General features: G+C 37.2%; 1 protein-coding gene across 1 annotated transcript; it reads right to left on the bottom strand.

The window, feature by feature from the left end:
* Positions 1-7: 7 nt before the first annotated feature.
* Positions 8-21,930, bottom strand: tbx4 (T-box transcription factor 4). Its single transcript, XM_067451728.1, has 9 exons — positions 21,684-21,930; positions 16,965-17,110; positions 15,502-15,596; positions 9,084-9,203; positions 6,168-6,315; positions 2,470-2,622; positions 2,295-2,383; positions 1,979-2,214; positions 8-1,355 (listed from the first exon to the last, which is right to left on the bottom strand). The coding sequence occupies exons 2-9, from the start codon at positions 17,106-17,108 to the stop codon at positions 727-729; spliced, it is 1,614 nt and encodes a 537-aa protein (XP_067307829.1). The 5' UTR covers positions 17,109-17,110; positions 21,684-21,930; the 3' UTR covers positions 8-726.
* Positions 21,931-22,046: the final 116 nt, after the last annotated feature.

Genomic DNA, 22,046 nt, shown 5'->3' on the forward strand with positions numbered 1-22,046 from the left:
GCTTTTGCACACTCACACATTTCAAGAGGAAAAGGCAGCCTCAATAACTAAGTCTGTTTAGGTTAACTAGCAACTAAACTTCTCAATATAATCCACTGACGTTTTTGCACCCAATACAAAAAGTCTCCCAAGTGTAGCAAAATTTAGTTGGCACATACACATTTTGTGCTTTTATACAAAAATTCAACACTGAAAAATGTCTTCTTAAAGGGACAGTTCGCCATGAAATGAAACTTCTGTCATCATTTACTTTCCCTCGTCATTCCAAAGTTGTATGACTTTCTTCCCAAAAAATATATATTTAGAAAAATAATCTCATGATTTGTGCAAGTCAATGGGATCCAATGTTGCATTCGCTAAAGTATTGACAAAAACGGCTGAGCCATTATTTTCTTTTGTGTTCCACAGAAGAACAGCTTTGGATTGAGAGTGAGAATTTTCATTTTTAGGTGAACTATCCCTTTAATGCCAACAACAGTGCATTAAGTAGGCTGTTTATGCTTGGCTTCACCACCTGTGCATGAACTACAACTCTGATCATATCTCAAATTCAAATAAATATACAGTGCCACATATTGTAGGCTTCCTATACTATGAGGCTAAATAGATTTATGGCTTTGCTTTACAATTTAGCATCATGGCTGTACAAATAATCTCATTGCAATTGTTCAGAGAGAGTTTGTTTCTCTAAGCTAAAGAGAAATATAGTTGTAGATGGTGGCTCTTTTAACTGTCAGTCCAGTGAGGCCCAACACTGCTCAGCCCGGTTTGGTACTGATAGGCTGGTTCTCGTGTTGAAGTAGGGCTATGGTTTGGATAGCCTGTGAAATCCCTTTGTGAGCGTAATGGCGACCCAGGCTTCCTATGAAACACCGAGGAATGTGCTCTGTCACGGGGGGAGGGGGAGGAGGATGCTGAAGATGCCGTCGGTGGCAACACCCGCTGTGTGGTAAACGTGACTAGGTCAGGAGGAGCTGGATGTGAACGCTGCATAGATGATGAGTGGTGGGGAACCGGGGAAGCTGTGCTGTTGAAGTGGGCAGTGAAGGGCTGGTATTGCATAGACTCCACCGTTTGCATGCCGTAGCGAGGATACGGCTGCACTGACGCCCACATATTGCAGTTCAGTGACGGGGCCGGGAGGTCATCGGTACCCATTGTGCCCCCTGCCTCTCCTTCCATTCCCCCATACATGCATGCCTCTCTAGAACCTAAAGCCTCACTGCAGTATGGATGGGACAGCAGAGGTGGATCGTAGGAAGGAGGAGAGCGGAAGTAGTGCTCCTCAGAAACCGCAGAGGCTGTTGTGTCAAGATAGGGTCGTTTGCATCCCAGGTCCAGATGCCTTGTGTTATCTAAAAGAATATATCATATTTGAGTCCACAAAGTTTGGAAATGCAACAGATTTTGAAAACTGCACTTTGTTATGTTTTATTCATTAAAATACAAAAATAAATGTGATCTTATTTCACTTGTAGCATTTACATTTTTTAATCATTTTAAATGCTACAAGTGAATTTAGGCATCACTACATACTTTGTGTTTTTTGTTGATTATATTATTCATTAAAATACAAAAAAGTGATTGATTTTTAACTCTTTCCCAGCCAGCATATATATAGTCCATTAACACCCTCAAAGCTTCACAGTCCTATAGCCTTTTTTACATATGCTATGGCTAGTTTCTGCTTCTTTTTCATCTGCGTTTTGATCCAGAAATTCTGTACTCTTTCAGATGATGTCATAACGCCCACTACCATATAACAGTGCAAACATAGAACGCTGGAAATGACCTCAATGCATGGCAGAGAAAGAGTTAATATTTAATGCTTTTAATTTAAACCTTAAATTAGTGAACGTTAGATGACAGCACAGGTAAAAACTTTTTTTTTTAATACCAATATGCTACCAATATTTTGTATTCTAATTTTAGGATTAACAAGTCTTTGGTAAATGAGGTGGTTGCCCCAGCCCTGTACCTCTGTGCTTGAAGCAGTGGTAAAGAAGGCTAGATTCCCTGCTAGATGGGAAGGAGTTGGAGAGCGCTTCCTGGGAATCAGAATTAGGCAGGGTGACGCCACTGTCATACTGATAGTGAGAAACCATCTGTGGGTGGCTACTCAGCACACCTGTACCCAGTTTTCCTGACAGATGGCCATGTGATGAGATAAGCCGCTGCCGGACCATGTTCTTAGAAATCACAGGGTAATCTTTCCTAGGAAAATGGGCACTTGATCAGTAAGATATCTACTATCTTTTGTACATTATGCAGCATATTTTAAATGATAATCTTACCCTTGAAGTCTGGACACACGCAAATCACCCTCGTCGCTGCCACGGAAACCTTTGGCAAAAGGATTGTTCTCAATTTTTAACTGGGTGATCTATAAAGAAACAAACAAGTTGGCAATTGTAGTGTGTTTTAAAAAATAACTGAGACTATTGTGTTATGGGTAAGTTCTGCTGGTACCTTATGGTTCTGATAGGATGTAACAGAGATGAAAGCTGTCTCATGGAAGACATGAGTACAGTATGCTGTGTTCTTAGAGCCAAAGGCGTTGTTCTCGTCGGCTTTCACAATGTGTAATCTGGGCTGGTATTTGTGCATTGAGTTTAAGATGATCTGGGAACAGACATGCAATCCTACATTAGGATAGTTTATTGAGAAAAAGAGACATTTTCCATTTCCATTTTGTGAATACAAATGCATAGTTAATCATTTCAGCCTGATCTCATTAGTAATCATATTTGCATGAAAATTGTAGTTCTAGCAAATTAATGTTTTCATATGTTTGAAAATTGCATTAATAATAGACTGACAGCACTTTACATATGAGCAACTGTAGACATACAAATGTTAACAAATCCTTTTACACTCACATAATACTAAATTAATAAGTTGAATGTGATTTGTAAAACATTAAAATAGAGCTATACAAATATATAATATAAATATGTATTTTGAAATATCATTGTAATTTAATATTTTTATACAATATTATTTAATATTATTTAAAATATATATATTTAAGGATTATTAATGATGAATATATAGATTATGAATTTTCAGCAGCCATTATTCCAGTCGTCAGAGTCACATGATCCTTCAGAAATCATTGTAATAGGCTGATTAAGTAATATTTCGTCTTAGACCATTCTTATTGTCATTGATGATAATATGTAAATATGTAATACATTTATAATAGATTCATCAAATTGTCTAAATTTCTAAAAGTACATACTTTAATACCTGTATGTTTGATCTGGTCAATATTTTCAGAACATATCCAAATGTACAAAAAACGAATGTACTTTGAACACTAATGAAGCTGTTGATGTACAGTATATGTTAATGTGACAGCATCAATACATGTGTCAATAGGTTTCGTTCTGTGTTGTGTGCAAGTAATCCAATTGGATCCTTTGTGTATGTGTGTTTGATCATAGTGTTCTAGCACCAGTCTGCTCAGTGTGTCCATGTGTTTGGTGTTCAGTGAAGCGTTTAGTTAGGGTCATCCCCAACACAGATCTGTCAGGGCCAATGAGCATCAGGGCCTTTCCCTTTGTTATGTCCAGTCTCAGACAGAGAGTGAGGCAGCTCTCCTCCTTGCTGAACTTTTTTAAGAGGGGTTAGGAGCACTAGTGCACAAAGGGCAACCCCAGGTCAATCCCCCCCCCCCCCCCCCCCCCAAATCACAGACACAGACAGTAGCCCCAGCCAAATGAATGGTTCGAGCGCTTCATTTGGTGAGTGCAGACACATGTGACCTTTGCCTGGTTGGCTGGCTGGCGTCTTGAGGTAATACCATGTGATACGAGCTGCACTGATGATTCAGATACAGGGATGTGTGCTGTCCAAGTATATTAATCAAGCACCTTTGTCAGATCAATGCAGACTCCGAGGCTGCCTTTCATCTCCCTGTTTTCTTTTAATGCAAGATCTATATTTGGGGATTGTGTCATGTGACTTGAAAGCTAGATGGCACTGCATTGAAAAAAATCCTGCGCGTTCAGTCTGCAGAGAGGTGCTTATAAATATCTTTGGCCGTTGCGTGAAGTGAAGACATCAATAAATCACAATTTAAGAGCGGCTATATAGTTGAGTATCCTACACTAAACAGTATTTGAATTTGGTCATGTGATGCTTGATAGATACTTTTTTGTTGTTTGACGCACTTTTTATTTCAGGTTATGTATCAGCTTTGGTCAATTAAAAAGAACTGTTTTCTATTTCAATATATTTTGAAAAGAATAATTAATTTATAAATAATTTATAATGTATTCCTGATGAATTTTCCTGAATTTTGAGCAGCCATTACTCCAGCCTTCAGTGGCACATGATCTGTCAGAAATCTTTCTATTCTGCAGAAAAATATGTTTTCACCACTGATAATAGAAGTTTCTGATAATAGAAAGATTTCTGACAGATCATGTGCCACTGAAAGCTGAAGTGTAGTGTATGGAGTGGAGCATATCTGTACACACACACACACACACACACACACACACATATATATGTGTGTGTGTGTGTGTGTGTGTGTGTGTGTACAGATATGTACGTTTTTAATTTACTTTTTGTAACACAACTGTACATACAAATCTTTTTTTATTTTTAACGGGTAACTTATCCATACTTTGAAAGGTAATCTTTCATGGTTTTCACAAAAATATTAAGCAACAAAAAGTCAAGTCAACTTTATTTATATAGTGCTTTAATGCAGATTGTATCAAATCAGCTTTACAGTGAAACATAATTATCACTGATGAACACATCTTCCATGTATTGTTGTCATTCATAACATTAAAAATAATTATCAGCAATTTTAATATCTGTTCATTCCTAGCTTTAGTAGTGTATATGTTTTGACTGTGGCTTGTGTTGTGTGCACTAGTATGGCTACAGTGGCAGCCTGTATTGGGGCTCTCGGCCAGCCATGGTGTCCCTGCTGTTGTGGGCGTCAGTAGAGCTTAGCAACCTCTTCCCCTGCTCATTACTCGCCCTTATCACTTCCTAGGCATTCAACTAATCCTGACAGGCTAACTTTGTGCCGTTCTGACAGGTTATGAACCTAATGAGCTTGCTTCTGATGTTATTGCATCAGACAAGCTAGGTCCACAGGCTCTATTGGGCCAGCGCTGCCACAGTCAGACTCCTCACCTCTGCGCCACTGTTTCTCTTCTCTTTTCTCCTACTTTCTCAAGATGACTAATACCATAGCTCTCACGTGAGGTGTATTCATTCTGAACCAAACCAGACTTTGCAAGTGCAGTTTAATTTTAAGGAAGTTTAATTAAAATGAACTGAAATTGTGTACATTTTTCAGGATTACCTTAAACTTGTTGGCTTGACAGCCTTGCTTGAATGTTTAAAAAAACTGGAAATATGTTACGGAAAAGTACTTAATTTCCAAGAACTTCATTACCTGTTGAACTTCTTTGAATTGCAGTTCTGTAAATTCCACTTCCTGTATTCCAGTTCAACTTCCTTTGGGCTATGGTTAATTCAGTTGAAATTTCAGCTCATTTCAATTTAGGGTTTTGCCCAACCCTGCTTATTAAGAACGAAAAGGCTTTTTATGTTTTAAAGCAAGAGCACAATATTTATTTCCAGTGAGAATTAATCTAATGTCTATATTTAAAGTCAGCATGAAATAGAAAATCATCCTATTTTTTTTCTTAATACATATTATTGATCTTATTGTAAAAATGTGGAGTGCAACATTTATAATTATATGTCATTGCTAATTTTGTAGACTTAAACGGTAGTGTACATTTTTGTTTGTATTCAGTTCTGCCTCTATCCAATCAAACACTAATGGATTAAACCAAAATATGTTCCTACTTCTGCTACATCACAATTTTAAGAAAAAAAAGTATACACTCTAAAAACTGCTGGATTAAAAACAACCTAAGTTGGGTTGAATATGGACAAACCCAGCAATTGGGTTGTTTGAACCCAGCATTTGGGTTAAATGTCTGCTTAAAACAACCCATTCACTGGGTTAAAACAACCCAAATCCTTGGTTTTTCCATATTCAACCCAATTTGGCTTGTTTTTAACCCAGAATTTTAGAGTGTAGTCTAGCACCTAGTCTATCTTGTAAGTCTCTCTTCTGCACATTGCAAATCACAGATTTTAATATCAAATCTTAGATTTTGGACACTCACATGCCCAAAAGGATCAAGGTGGTTGTTTGTGAGCTTCAACTTTTGAAAGGAGACCAGCTGTCTCATCCAATGGGCCCCTGTTGCAGGAGAGTCTGGGTGGACGTAGAGTCTTCCAGGCATGGCAGGCTCTGCTTTTCCTGCCACCATCCTATGGAGAACAACAATAAGAGTGTTTTTTTTTTAAGGCCGCTAGCAACATTTTCAAAAGACCTATAGCTTAGTTGTTGGTTTGGTGTGGCGAATTAGGCTAATTTCCAAAGAGTTTCTTTTAGTACTACGTAGCTTGCCAGCACCTCTGACATCATGCCATAGCACTTTTAAAAGGAAAACAGTTTTTCACTGTTTCGCAAATTCTATAGCATATAGCTACAGAAAGGCTTTATGCAGAACATCTGTGCATTAATGATCAGCGTATGAGTGGTTATGTCCATGACATTTTGGGAGTATTTCCCAAAGACTGGTGGCTGCTTTGACCATAACATCACTGCTAACCCGAAGGTGTCGCTGAAGATCTCCAGAACCGATGCTGGCAAATGGTGGAATTCCAGTCTATCCCACAGATTTTAAAAATGCTCATAAAATACTTGCTCTCGTGACAAAACATGCAATTCATTGAGATTTGCGTGCCATCGTTATGTTGGTTTCATTCCATGCCAGATACATGTAGATCTGCCTTATTTGTGGTGCCGATTGTTGCATGGGTGAATGGTGTCCATATCTAGTGGCATTGCCAGAGGTACAGGGTCAAAAAGAGGACAGCATGCATAACCCAGCTGTTTTAAGCCCATTGGTTTTGACAGACTGCCTGCTGTGGTCTACAGTAATTAACTGTGTGCTAATGACAATCCACAGCCAGAACTAGCATTGCACGGAAAAACTGATATAGGCAGTATATTGTTTGCTACTAAATATGGCTGTAATTTGAGTTTCCTTCAGTGTGGGCCTTTGCAAAAGTGTTTTATTGGATGAATCATTTTATGAAAAGACTGTTGGAAACCAGGCCAATGCATTCTTTTGTGATGGGATTTATTTACCAACATTATATATTCAGAATCGCAAAAAAATAGTAAACCTTTGGCAATAATCATTACTTCTATAAAAAAGTTTGTTAGCAATTGACTTTAAGTGTGTTAGTGTATCTGTACTTTGCAGATAAACTAAATTGTGGCATTTGTCAGCATACTAAAGCTTGGCGTACACTTTGTGATTTTCGTCCGATTTCGAGCCAAATTCTCGACCTGTTCAACTCTGTGTTTTTTTTTTTTTTTTTTTGGGGGGGGGGGGGGTCGGCCTGATTTTCAGCTATGTCATGCATCATTTATCGTGAGGTGTTCGTGCAGTGTACAGGGCGAAACGAGAGGCGAGAGACCTCTCCCGATTGGCAATCAGATGGGCGGATGAATTTCTGATATGTCAGAAATTCTGCTCGCCCCTCATGAGGGTATCGCACAGCTGAAGCAGAGCAACGAACTGACTGCCCTATTTCTCCTCACTAGCCCTGGGGAAAAGCAGAAGTTGAATAATTTCATCTTTAATGCAGGAAGAAAGAAAACGAAAAGAGGGTCCTCTAAGGGATTTTTAAGTTCTGTAGGCAGCTATCAAATAGCAGCAATTTAGCAAACTGTTGCATGCCTCCAGTTCGTGTAATAAAATGAATAATCAAAGTCTTCCAAATCAACATGTAGCCTATCCAGCACCTCTTTTTAAAATTCAGCTACTTGATTTACTTGATTCAATTTACTTGTTTCACTCTCTACTTGATTTACTCATTTATTTAATATATACTTCATTTTATTATCACCAGAAATGTGAACCGTTGTCCATCATTTGACTATTGGTGATAAAGAAAAATATCACTGAAATAAATATTGGAAATAATGATTTCATTTTAAATCATGAAGGCGAGTCAGTGGATATCACGCTGTGTGCCAACTTTGCACTAGAGTTATGTTGGTAAAATCTCAATCCCAGGCAATTATTCAATACAGAAAGTGAAAGTGAAATATAACAAGCATTCGACGCATATTCTCACAGGGACAACGACATTTAAACTACTTCAACTGTCTTAAATTATTTTCTTAATATTTCTCTTGTGGCCCATATAGCCAATAGTGAAAAAAAATACCAAAAAAAAAAAAGTAGGCCTATTTCAGGTTAAAAAAGTTGTTTTTGAATGAAAGCTGCTCTTACTTTTCATTGAGACTGATATTGTACTGTTCGGACATTAAAAACTGTTAATCATTTTAATTATATGCCTATAATTCATTATATAATCTAAATGTTTTTTTAAATAACTTTTTAATGAGGAGTAAGCTAATCTAATGTTTTATTATGCAGTGTAGTGGTTATGCAATGATGCATTATGAAATTGTTGCGAAAAATTAAATGTAAAATCAATTTAATAATGAAAGTAGGCCTACCCTAATAATAATAATGATAATAATTGAATGCATAAATTGAAAATACTAAATCCCCAATGCATTGATAACTGAAGCATTCAAATATAGGCTATCGCTCTATAGTATGCCATTCCGTATGCTCTATCCATGCAACCTGGCATGGGGGTTTATCGTGCATATTTCACACGTACAGTTGGTAACCAAATCGCAACGAAATCAAACAGTGTATTCCTGCCTTTAGAAACATAGACTGAAGGAGACAGCAGAATATAAAACAAGCTCTTTTTTTGTTTCTTCGCAATGTAATCTGGATAAGTGTTTGTCCAGATGCCTCAAGCAGACGGTCACTTTTCTGATCCAGTCTCTTTTGCTATTGCATGTTACAGCTGAATTTCCAAAAGCCTTAGAAATTCCTCAAACCACTTTCCAAAATGTGGTCGTTCTAATTATGCTGTTGTGAGTCAGAATGAATGTCTTGGAGAAACATTAAAGATGGACAGAAGGATTTTAAACTCACCACTTGTTGTCACAGAACTTGTACCGATGGTCATCTGCTGGAATGATGTCAGTTAATAGGATGTATTTGGTCTTTGGATTCATTCCTGTGACTTTAACTTTGTAGCCGGGGAACATCCGCCTAAAGAGAGGGCAAATGATAAAAGATGATGACACAGAAAAACTTAATCTCTTAAATAAAGTATTTTATTTGTTTTTATAACAGCAAACAAGTTGTTTTTATATACGTAGTACTGTGCTTTTGTCCTTAAATGCCATTTAGATTTAACTTGAAAACTTGGTGTTAATGCGCTTTTGTGCTCAGAGGTCATTCTCTTTCAATCGCATCTACGCAAGCTTATCCCATTTGTGTCATCCAGGTATCTCAATGCTTCCTTTACAGGAACAGCTTTTTCCTCTGAACGACTTAGGGCCGAGGTGCATGTGCAACAGCTGAGCACTGACAGTAAGCATGGATGAGACTGTCTTATCGGCTCTTTCGAGGGTTTTAAAAGGCCTTAAGTGCAAGAGAATCGCGGGAAGTGTTTGTTTTGGGTGGATGAGTACACGATTAGTGATCAGATAACAGCTTAACCTGTTTTTAGGACAGATTAGTTGTTTAAGAAACGCAAAAGGTCACCTAAATCTCAAAGAAGGCTGCGTGCTCAAGCATCCCAGACAATCCTCTGCAAGGCATCTCACGAAAACAGCTCTACTATAAAAGGCTACACTTCAAAAAAAATCATAAAACCTAAAGCATAAAATTTAACTGTTATCCTCGACAAGCCCATATAAGGAATCGTGATCTGTACCTGGTACTGATTTGCTTTTGGACATATATATATATATATATATATATATATATATATATATATATATATATATATATATATATATATATATATAGACTCTGTTTTGAAAGAGTCGCTCTATAAAATGTGGGATCTCCCTTTTGTTCAGATACAGAGATGATAGACAGAATATGCTAATATATCAGACGATTTTTTAGCTAATATAGCAAATCAATGGAGCTACCTTCAGTAACGTCTTCACATGAAAAATCCAAAAAGGCTCTCTCATCTGCAAAGTTGCAAAAAGATTGATTCTCCTTATAAACTCTTGAGTGCTTTTTTAGTGGCAGGTCTTTTAAACAGCGGGCAGCTAAACAGCCCCATTGCACCACCCCACTCCTTCAGAAAAGTTCCACCGCAAAGTTCATTACTTTTTTGGGGTTTCACCAGCAGTCATACATATATTACAGCAAATAAATGTGCCCTGAGCTGAATCATTTCATTGCATTTGCAAATGCAGAACTGCTCAGGCCTGCACTATGTAAAAAGTGTCCCTGAAAGCTCTAGCTCTAATACTCAGGGAGAGGTAAAGCTCTATGTCTGGCCCAGGCCCACAATCCAATCAATGTAAATCACACTGGGCAAGACACTGGTAAAGAGGTGCTTTAAGCCATCAGGAACGTCTTAAACAAACCTGGCCGTCAGGCTGCACTCTTTCCCTATATCCTTCCGTGTCAGTAATTACAAAAATGTACAAAATCTTATTTTTTTTTAAAATCTTTTGTTTTTGGTTCCGACATTGTTTCTACACTCCAAAACACTTTACAATAAGATTCAATTAGGTAACATTTTCTAATGTTATTGGTATTATGCACTAACAATGGAATTGTTTTTATTTTAATAATTTTCTGGCTTACTTTTATAAATATATTCATATTTGCTTATATTTAGTGCTGTCAAAATTATTGTATATTATTATTTTTCAGGTTAACACACAAATATTTAACGCAGTTGGCAAAACATCTGTTTTTCTATCATCCTATGGCTATAGCATAACTATGATCACGCTGTTATTCATACAAATGCTTTCAAACCATTTAATCAGGACAAGACAAAAGAGAACACATTGCCTATAAATGTCCTGTCTGTGTGACACACACACACGATGCACAGGAAGATGTGCACCAGAATTGAGTTCTCTTTCGTGCTTGAACAAACAATAACACACACATTATGCCAAAATGCCTGTTTAGAGTATTGTCATAAGAGCATTCTTAAATTAGTTACATCTTAATGGTGCAGGTTGTGAATTTTAGGTTGTGAATTGCAATCACTCAGCGCTCACTCAGCTACGGTGGCTGACACAGGACAAAAATGTTGTCGCCAGAGAGAGCAGAGCACTCTGTAGCAGAGTCCTGCACGGGTCCATTTTTGAAGACCTGCCCCCGCCCGTACCCGCAAGGTTTAGCACCAGATTCGACCCGTAACCCGTGAAAATATCAAAATTGAATCCGCACCTGCCAAGACACGTTAACATTTGGCCCGTTACCTGACCCGTGCCAGCGATAAATCACGCTAAAATCATTCCAATTAAAATGCTTTATTTTTTTTTAATCTTGCACCTCTCTCAACATCACAACAGCGTCATAAATGGGCTACTAAAACAGACTAAAGTGCCTTTAAATACTCGTTGTCAACAATTTTATATACTCCACTCACTAACTTTACTTTTACTTCATCCAATGCTATTCCTGCAACGCTCGCTCCATCTGGGATACGAGAGGCATCAACAAAAGTTGCGTTGTTGTAGTGGTGGTGACGTGATGGGTCAAATGGCATATCGGTGTTGTGTGTATGTGTAATGGTAATTTGGACGTAGAAATTGTAATACAGTATGTTCAGGGGGCAAGAAAGAGGCAGGAACCGGCGAACATTTAAAAGACTTTAACCAAACAAAACGAAAGTAACGTGGGAAGCCCCTCACAGACAACTGCCACGCACACACACATAATAAATGTAAACACAACTCGACGTCAAATCCAGGTCTGGTGATCTCTCTTCCTTTATTGACTCTCGTCCGTTTTTCCGCCGCTGTAGAAACATTGCGACGCAAAATGCTGATTTCACTGTGAGGCTCATTCTAAGCAAATAACATAACAGTACATTTTGTAAGGTCTTTATATACCACTGCAAACATAGTTGTATGTACGCATTTCTGTCAATAGATCCTCATAAATACCACACACTGCACCTTTAAATGACCTTAAAGAAAATAAGATGCATGTGACAGCAAGTCCGATCCACGCCATGTTCGCGTCAATATGATCTATATTTACTTTAGAGTTCATACAGTTAATAATGGTGTTTGATAACTTTGTTCAATTTCTGTAGATAAATAACAGGTAGAAAGAAAATGGGTAAATATGACATTTATTATAATGGTTTTGAACTTAAAGATGGTTTTAAGTTCACTTGAATTAAACTATTTTTGGAAGCTTAATAAATGTTGAAATTGATAGTTTTCAATTATACTGTAATGTTAAATGTCTATCATTACTATTTTGTACAATATATATATATATATATATCATTTTCATAGAGACATCAGTAGCAGTTTTAGTATCAGAGATACTGGCCTTCATTTATAAAAAGATGCCATCAAAAACAAAAAAATACTGTCTTTAAGTTGTTTATACATTAATTTGGGGGAGTAACTGTGAAATTATTACAATATAAAAATAATGTAATGTTTTTAATCGTGATTAATTTCAGAAAAACGTGCAATTAGATTTTTTATCAAATGCCAGCTCTAATTAATAAACATGCTATTCTTCATTGTTTATGTTCTTTCATAATAAATGTATACAACTTTAAAACTGTATTGGTATATGTAGAAATGAACAGACTCAAATCATACATCACAGAAAAAAAATAAAGGAAACGTGAATACCTTTTAAAATGCTTAGTGCATTAACTAAATACAGCTTACTGTAAAATATTACTTTAGTATTACATTAAACATTCTTGTATGGACTTTTATGTAAGCCTACGGAACATTTTAGACATTTTCAAAATATGTAAATATATCTAAAATAAATATATCTCCAGTTAGGAAAAATTAACAGTATTTACAGTACCAACAGTGAGGATGTAATAAATCTTGAGTAAAACGCATTTACTCAAGACTCACATGTAAACACCTGAGGGATGTGTAATGCTCTTTCCATTTATGCAACGCTTTGACATAATGGCTGCCACAGTAGATCACATGGCACATGCCTAAAGGGGCCTTACAGTGGCTCTGTGACAGTATTCTGTTGCTGTAGGTAGTCATGTTGGAGCGCTGTCCTTGGCATGGGAACAGCTGTGTGCACCATTTACTTTACTGTATAGTCGTCATCTTGTGGCTTAAGGGGATAGATCACCCAAAAAATTAAATTGTCATTATTTATTCACCCTCATGTCATTGCTTATGACTTTCTTCTATAAATGTTTCTTTTTTTGATTTTGTCGGTTCAGTGAAAGTCAATGGGGTCCAATGTTGATTCTTCCAAATACATTTTTGTGTGTTTTCCACAGAAGAAAGTCAGACATGCTTGGAATTATATGAGGGTTATTACAATTCTTTTAAGTGCTATGATTATTTTTCTTAGTTATCTTAGTAAAAGCACTGTTTATGGGCGGGCCAGCGCTTCAGTGTATATGTGCGAGCACGACAGTGAGAAATGGCAATGTATGAAAGTGTATCATATCGGTGTCAACGTGCATTATGGCAGCTGTTTCTTTTAGCGCTCTTGCACGCCTGCTCTTTCAGTGATTCATGCTATCTAAAAGAGTCGGCAGAGAGCCTAGATCAAAAGAAACTAGATGATGAAGCAATAGGGGTCCTTTAGGGCCTGGGAGATGCGATCGAACAGGGCACCGTGCTTCACTCATCACCCTCACTGATGCTTACTTTGACGGGCTGTGTACAAGAAACACCAGCCGGCTGCTTTCAATAGTCATGTTTAGTGCTTAGTACAGGGCCACAGACGTGCACAATAACAAGATGAGTTGTAGCAGAGTTCAGCTCAGTTTCATCACTTTTTCTTCAGAGAAATAATACAAGTCAAGCTCAATCGACAGCATTTGTAGCATAATGTTGATGTTGTACCACAAATTTTTTTTGACTTGCTACAATGAATCACTTACATTGAAATACATTAGTGCAATTTTTGAAAGGATTTAAAAGCAGAAATGTAACGTTTAAAATTTTATTAATGCACATAATTTTTGGGGGGGGTTCAGCCGTGAGATGTTAAATCACTTTTAAAAGCCTTGTAGTGTTTATTCTATGATGATGTCATGTTAACCAAGTTCTTATTTTCACACAAAAAATGTTTTTAACACATTGTGTTTATGTCTTGTGGCTAAACTATGAAACTTTGTGCTTTTTAATTATTTGAAAAAATTGCCCACTGTAACCTAGATTTTGGCTTTTTTTAAAGGGGTAAATTCATATTCATGGTAATCAACATTATACCACAAATGCTGTTGTTGACTCAGCTTAGTTTGTACTGAAGCAAGAATATTCCTTTAACACCATGAGTGACCCACTTTCCCCACTTAGCAAGTAGTCGCATGACTGGGGGATTGTTTAGCGTTGTTTATGCTAAGCTAAATCACTTTTTGATTACAAATCTGATTTTTGTGCAATTCACATACATCCAATGAATTTCATATAAGAGTGTATTCTTCTTCAGGGTGAACCTATACTGTCAAACGGCATATACCGTACAGACATGGCTCAAGCCTGCTATGTAACACAAGACCACGATGAGAATCATTGCATGAAATTGGCCCCAATTTTGTGTAATGGGAGCCATCGTGAAGAAACCTGGCGAGTTTTCTCAAGATTTACAGTTCAATGAATGACTGTCTAATGTCCTACAAGTCATATCCCCCCCCCCAAAATAAAATGAAACGGTTGAAGCTCTTCCTACTTCATGGCTCGATTGACATATTGAGCATCTTTAACAGAGCCTGGTGTCCATTATACACTAAAGTATGTAAAATGAAATGAGCCCATCTGTTGTTGGAACTATGTGGAAGTACAGTCTCCTGTTCTGTGCACAGCTGTCTGACTGAACAGTGCTTGGCTCTTCAAAGGGTTTAAGGATTCTTGGAGCACTTTATCAGTTGGACAGGGGGAAGCCCATCCCTCACAATGTTACAGCATTAAAGAAAAATTGTGGTGACCTTTTGCATTTTCCACAGAGAAGCGCTGAGAAACTGCTGGCTAAGACTGGCAGAGAGCATTGACTCATTCTCTGCTTAATATCCAGGGTCCTGCTCTTAATCCACAGGGCACATTAAATCTAACACACGGGCAGCCGTTTGTGTTTTCAATTAGATATTTGTAGGCACAGGAATTCAGCCTTGCTTTACCTTGGTTGTGTAGTATTTTATAAATATTCCATTAGAAGCACTTTATCATTTCATGCGACTGAGCCTCTTGGTAAAACAAGGTTTCACATTTGCATTTCTTACTAGAAGCGAGATGGCCTAGTTATGTTTTCGTTTCGCTGTTGCAACACTACTTTTCTCTGTGTGTGCATTGTAAGCTGTGTGTGCGCTATGTCGGGTGGAAGGAAATAACGCTCTTCTTGCCTGCCTGCTTTGGTGATGATCATCTCGGTTCCGGCTTCGTGGAACTTCTTCCACAGTTCCCTGTCGTGAAGAACCACTTTGATGTTTTCAATGTTCTAAAAGTTCAGGCACAAAAAAGATACATGATAAGGAAAATGGCTATTATTTTTGCTCAATTTTTTAAAATAAAAATAGAATGTGATCCTTGACCACGAAACAGTCATAAGTCGCACGGGTATTTGTGGCAATAGCCAAAAAAACATTGTATGGGTCAAAATTATCGATTTTTCTTTTATGCCAAAAATCATTAGGATATTAAGTAAAGATCATGTTCCGTGAAGATATTTTTTCAATTTCCTACCATAAATATATCAACTTTTTATTATTAGTATTAATATGCCTTGCTAAGGACTTCATGTAGACATCTTTAAAAACAAATTTCTCAACATTTCGATTTTTTTGCACCCTCAGATTCCAGATTTTCAAATAGGTGTTTCTCGTCCAAATATTTTCCTATCCTAACAAACATAAATAGATGGAAAGCTTATTCATAATTCAGATGATGTATAAATCTTCAAAAATAAATAAAAAGTAACCATATGACTGGCTTTGTGGTCCAGGGTCACAAATATGGTATTAACATTTCATTTTGTGTTTTATCATTAAAAGGGTTAGTTCACCCAAAAATGAAAATTATCTAATTACTCATCCTCATGCCATTCCAGACCCGTTCATCTTCAGAACACAAATGAAGATATTTTTGTTGAAATCCGATGGCTCAGAAAGGCCTCCATTGGCCACAATGTCATTTCCTCTCTCAAGACCCATAAAAGGCACTGAAGACATCGTTAAAAGCCTATCTCACTACAGTGGCTCTACAATCATTTTATGAAGTGATGAGAATTAGTTTTTGTGGGCGAAAAAATAACTAAATAACGACTTATATAGTGATGGCTGATTTCAAAACACTACTTCCTAAAGCTTTGGAGCGTTATGAATCAGTATCGATTAATGATTCGGATCGCGTGTCAAACTGCTGAAATAACGTGACTTTGGCGATCCGAAATGCTGATTCATTACACTGATTCATAAGATTCCGAAGCTTCAGGAAGCATTGTTTTGAAATTAACCATTACTATATAAGTCGTTATTTAGTTGTTGTTTTATAAATGATTGTAGAGCCACTGCAGTGAGATGGGCTTTGTAACTGCGCCTTTAGTGCCTTTTATGGGTCTTGAGAGAGAAAATGTCATTTCGGCCAATGGAGGCCTTTCTGAGCCATCGGATTTTAACAAAGATATCTTAATTTGTGTCCCGAAGATGAACAGGGGTCTTGAACAACATGAGGGTGAGTAATTAATGACAGAATTTTTATTTGGGGGTAAACTAACCCTTTAAATCTATGTTATGTTACAATACATCTCTTCGCAGAGGTGAAGACCTACAAATACGGAGTCATTAAAAGGATGTAGCTGATCGGCTACCTGATCAGGATCATTGTTCTGGGGAATGCTGGGAGTTGTAGGCAGACCCAAATGTGAGGAATCACTGGCAAGCTCAGGACGCCCACCCAGCTGGGCCACGGTCGTACCTTCATCAGCCACAGCTGAGGCCTTCTCCTGTAGCATTTCTGTAAATTCACAGAAATATTAGTTAAGTGATGGATTTACAATTCCAGGATAGGAAAAAAATATATAAACCAGGGGTTTGTCACTTTTTTGACAAACAAATCATACAAAATAAAATGAAAAACACTCACTGTTTAATTTATTTTCCCTCTGCTAAAAACTACCATAAAATATAATATGAGATTATGATGCTAAGAAAATATTTAATTAAAAAATAACGTGTTTTTTATTTAATTTAATTTTTTATTAATTCGTATTGTTTCCCAAGAAACGCATAAAAAGCATGGAGTTTGTTTGGGTTTTGTATCTTGATTTATTTCCAGTATTTTAGCCAATGCAAATATAAAATATTGTTTACATATTTGACAATAATATTATATTTTTTACATTTGTTATTGTCTTATAAGCGAGCCAACGATGCAACCTAAACTTATGCCGTGTTTTTAACACAAGTTAAAAAGAACCTAATGATATATGTATAATGAAAATACCACAGATGCCATAGTTCCTCTTTGTTCTCTCATAGCCTGCTGTAATTGATTATACACACACACAGACAAGACATGAGCTGCAAAATTTGAGAAATAACGTACATTAACATTTACATTTCATGAGGGAAAGTCTGTCCTCAAAACATGGCCTGGCCAATTCATTTCAAGGAAAAGGGTCGAGATCCGTTTGTTCTGAAGTATTGCAAGATTAAATATTTACACTTCCAGCATTCGGGCACCTCGGTTTTATGGAAGCGTGCTAAACACTGCTGATTCCATTAAGAGAGGTCACAAACTTAGCCCCGCTCTCACGCCCCTTCTCTGCTCACGCTCAGACATCACAGCCAGTGGCGGCTTGTCAATAGAGGGCGCTGGGGCGCCGCCCCATCACAATTCCAGAAATATACATGTATACAAAAATTATATAAAAATGAAATAAAAATAAAATAGTTTACTCATATGATGTATGAGTGGGTAATTAAGAGCCTCGGCATTTAATAAAAAAAACTATTTTATATGTTTTTTAATGTTTCATGCGGTTTCATGGGCGAGGGACGCCGGACAAATGGATGTCTATCTCAGTCCATAAATCGTCGGGCAGCATGTGACCTGAAGCTGGTCTCTAATTGGTTTCTTAAAGATTCTCCTCCGGGCGCAGGTCGCTGCGTCCCTGGCGAATCAGAATTGCATACATGTTTTTGGATCCAATCTGATTGGTTCTCGTCAACTGTCATTCAATGTTACGCTCTTGGCCACTACTGCGAGAGAGCGTTGGTGACAACGTCACTCCGACCCCGCCCGCCTAAACATTCGTAGAGATGGCAGCAGTCAAACTAAATTCTGTGATTGATTTACAAAAAAATCCTTTCACAAGGCGTTCGCTGGAAGAAAAAATAAGAATTAAGGATCTCGGACCGGACCAGCCCGATTTACAAATTCAGCAGCAGTCCAGTGACAGAGGACGAAGCTACACTCGGAGCTTCACCTGCTCTCGTTATGAGAAAAGGAGGTGGCTGACTGGATGTGACGGTAGCATTGCCCCTTTTTTGCTTTCACTGTCTCTTATTTCAAAGTGAGTGAGAGGTGTTTTTCGACCTTGAAAAGAATAAAAACTTTTCTCAGAAACACCATGACCCAGGAGAGGCTGAATGCACTTGCATTGCTGTCCATGGAAAAGAGACTTGTCACTGAGATGACTGACTTTAATCAGAGAGTAATTGAGAAATTTACTGGCCAGAAAGAAAGGAGAGCAAAATTTATGTTCAAGTAGTCAACATGCCAGTCTGTTGTTGCTACTTTTGTTTTTTCCTTTCCTTGTTCAATTATATATGGGAAATAAATATGTAAAAAGATAAAAAGTGCAGACACTGTTTTCTCTTTAATGCTTGAATTTAGTCAACATGCTTCTTGGTACTGCTTTGTATTTATTTTACTTATTTGATTTATAAATAAGTAAAATAATTTATAAGTAATTATACTTATATACTTATTATTATTATAATTTATAAGTAAATTATACTTAAATTAACATAATTATACTTAAATATACGCAATTATTCTTAAATATACGTAAATCCCCCCCCCCCCCCCCCCCCCAAAAAAACCCGCGCCCCCCCCAAAAAAAATATCACCAGCCGCCACTGCATCACACCAAAGGTATGTCTCATTACTGTACTATGCCTCCAGAATGCTGCCTATCTGCACGGCGGACACCAAACCGCTCTCATGGTGAAAGCCACCTCCTCCCACCCGCTCCTAATCTCACGCATGTAAACAATGTGAGTGTGCGCCCTTCAGATAAAAGGAGAAGAGCGGGATTCCGTGTAAACTCGGGCAGGCATTTGCCAAAGCTAATAAAGATAAAGTCTGACAGGCACAGTGAGGCTACAGCAAGTCAACCCTGGACTTTTCCAGTCCAAAATGTGCCTTTCACTTACACTGTTTAACTAAGCCCAGTGAGCGAGAGATCTGTTTACATCTCTGTCACCCCAGACATATAATCCACTAAACTATTCCTGGCAGATTCTGCTCTGTGCACACTAGGGTTTGCTGCCTATTTCCAGTGTGTTGTCCAAAATGTTTGACACCAACCAAATTTCAACTTATCCCGTCTTACAAATTTTTTAAAGGTTATTATAATACAATTGTTTGTGGGTGGACTGCACTATATTGGCCATGCTTTTGTGGTCAGAATTCACCCAGTTCCCTGAAATACCTTTTGGAAACCTGGAATAATATCTTGCCTGCGAAGGGGGGTTTATACAGTTTTGATGCACGTTATAATAGCGGCCCAGTATGTTTTGGTCTTCCATTTTGTTCTGTACCAGAGTGGATATAATGCGTGTTAGAGAACAGGCCTGTTCTCTACTAATACAGCCATGCTTTCTTTCCTACGTCAATATGGTGGTAAACTCAAAGAGCAACTCAAACATGCATTTAACTCTGGGACTAGGGGAATGTTTAGTAAAGTACACTCAAACTATTTTGGCTGTAGATTACTTAAGTTGGAAATATAATTCTTTGGATATTACAAATGTCTGTTTCTAAGTTCTTTAAAGCACATGTAGATGGTTTTAAAAACCCCAAATTGTTTTCTGAGTTAAAAATGTTGTTTAGAACATTTATCTTTTTAACATTTGTAGGCTATGTTATCTCATGACTGTTTGAATATTGTCACCATCATATTGACATAAACACAATGTAAAAATGAAAAATGCTGGAAATGTGCTTGCCCCATCCGTGTCCTTTAACCATTTGGATTAAATAGGATTTGATAGTTGGGAAAAAAAAGTTTAGAATTGGGTTAATTTCTAACACAAATGATTCTGATGAATGTATAGGCCTACTGTAGTTTCCCTTTCCATTGTTTTTTTGGATTGTTTAAGAATTAGTGTGGGGAAGAATATAAAGTAGTATAAGAGATAATAATTATTTCTGTCTGTCAATTAAATAATTTTATTATAGATGTTCTTTGAGTTTTCCTTGTGATATAAAAGAGTGCAACTAATTGTACATTTGTTATTATCATAATGCTATCATTAATATACCCTATTGAATATTTCAGTCTGTGTAATAATACGTGTTTTTCTTGATTTGTTTCATTTAACCCCCCGAAAAACAATAAAAGTGCATTTCACCGGCCTAAAATTTTAAATATTATTTAAACATATTATAATTGTTTTAAAACGAAAATTCTGCTGTGTAAATACTGTATGACAGGCAGGCTGAGCTATGTATATATATATATATATATATATATATATATATATATATATATATATATATATATATATATATTATATATATATATATATATATATATATATATATATATATATATATATATATATATATATATATATATATATATATATATATATATGTTCTTTTGCATTTATGTCACTCTTCTGTTTATTTGCGATTAACCGGACCTTCTTAACACCTTATTTTAGCGTTTAAAATATTAAGACCGTTGTCATCGTATTGTTTACCAGGAAACTATGTTGTTGCCATCTGAATGAACTAAGCTGCTGCTTTAAGGCCTTAGGTGTACTCCATTTTTTCGCGACAAAAGGATGGATCGGGGATTGACACGAACATGATAAATAGATGTTCAAATCTGTGCTCCAAACAATTCATTTAAAATATTAAGCAAGGATAGCATACAGACCGCAGCTGCTTTCTTTTGATAAAGATTACATTCACACGCAGTATTAAATGCTGAAAAAGCATATAGCCTACATCAAATGATGTACAAGATCACGTCACATTGTAGGCACTATTACATATAGCCTACTACTGCAAAGAAATCAATATGGTATTTTAAGCGTCATATAAGCACAATAAAAAGACTAAACCACATGCTAAGCCGATCTTCAGATATTGTTAAAGAAAAGTCTTAGCCAGGGTTTTATTTATGAAGGACTGACGCCTTCTCGTTGATCACTTAATTTGATAAAGAAGGACAGATCAACTGCGTCTAATCGCATTACCGCCCCCCATGCACATATAAGAGAAGGTCCAGTGCGGTACAAGGATTTCAGAGCAGCATTAAATGACCTACTGAGAACAAATGTAATGTTACCTCATAAAATATTATGTTCTGAAATCCTCCATATCATTCCAAACCGCAATAATCTGTCCACTGCAACATTACAGCAGGAAGTTGCGTCCCGGTGTCGTTGAGTCCTGTGCACTAGCTCAGCATCCCCTGAATCTGATCATGAGCAGATTGAGCTGTCTCTTCCCCAGAGTCTGCTTCTGTTCAAATAGCGCCGCGAGCCTCGTGGTAACACCGGTGAGTGTTCGTCTCAGAGGCAAATGGTCACTACGTGAGGTTTTCTTGCAAACACTGAGTATCCGTAGGACAGCTTGAATTGTTAAAACACTGGGGTGAATATCTTGGCTCGTTCACTCATTCCCTCCTTCCCCCCGCGCCTCATCGCTG

The sequence above is a fragment of the Pseudorasbora parva genome, chromosome 8, assembly GCF_024679245.1.
Source record: "Pseudorasbora parva isolate DD20220531a chromosome 8, ASM2467924v1, whole genome shotgun sequence".
Lineage (NCBI taxonomy): Eukaryota > Metazoa > Chordata > Actinopteri > Cypriniformes > Gobionidae > Pseudorasbora > Pseudorasbora parva.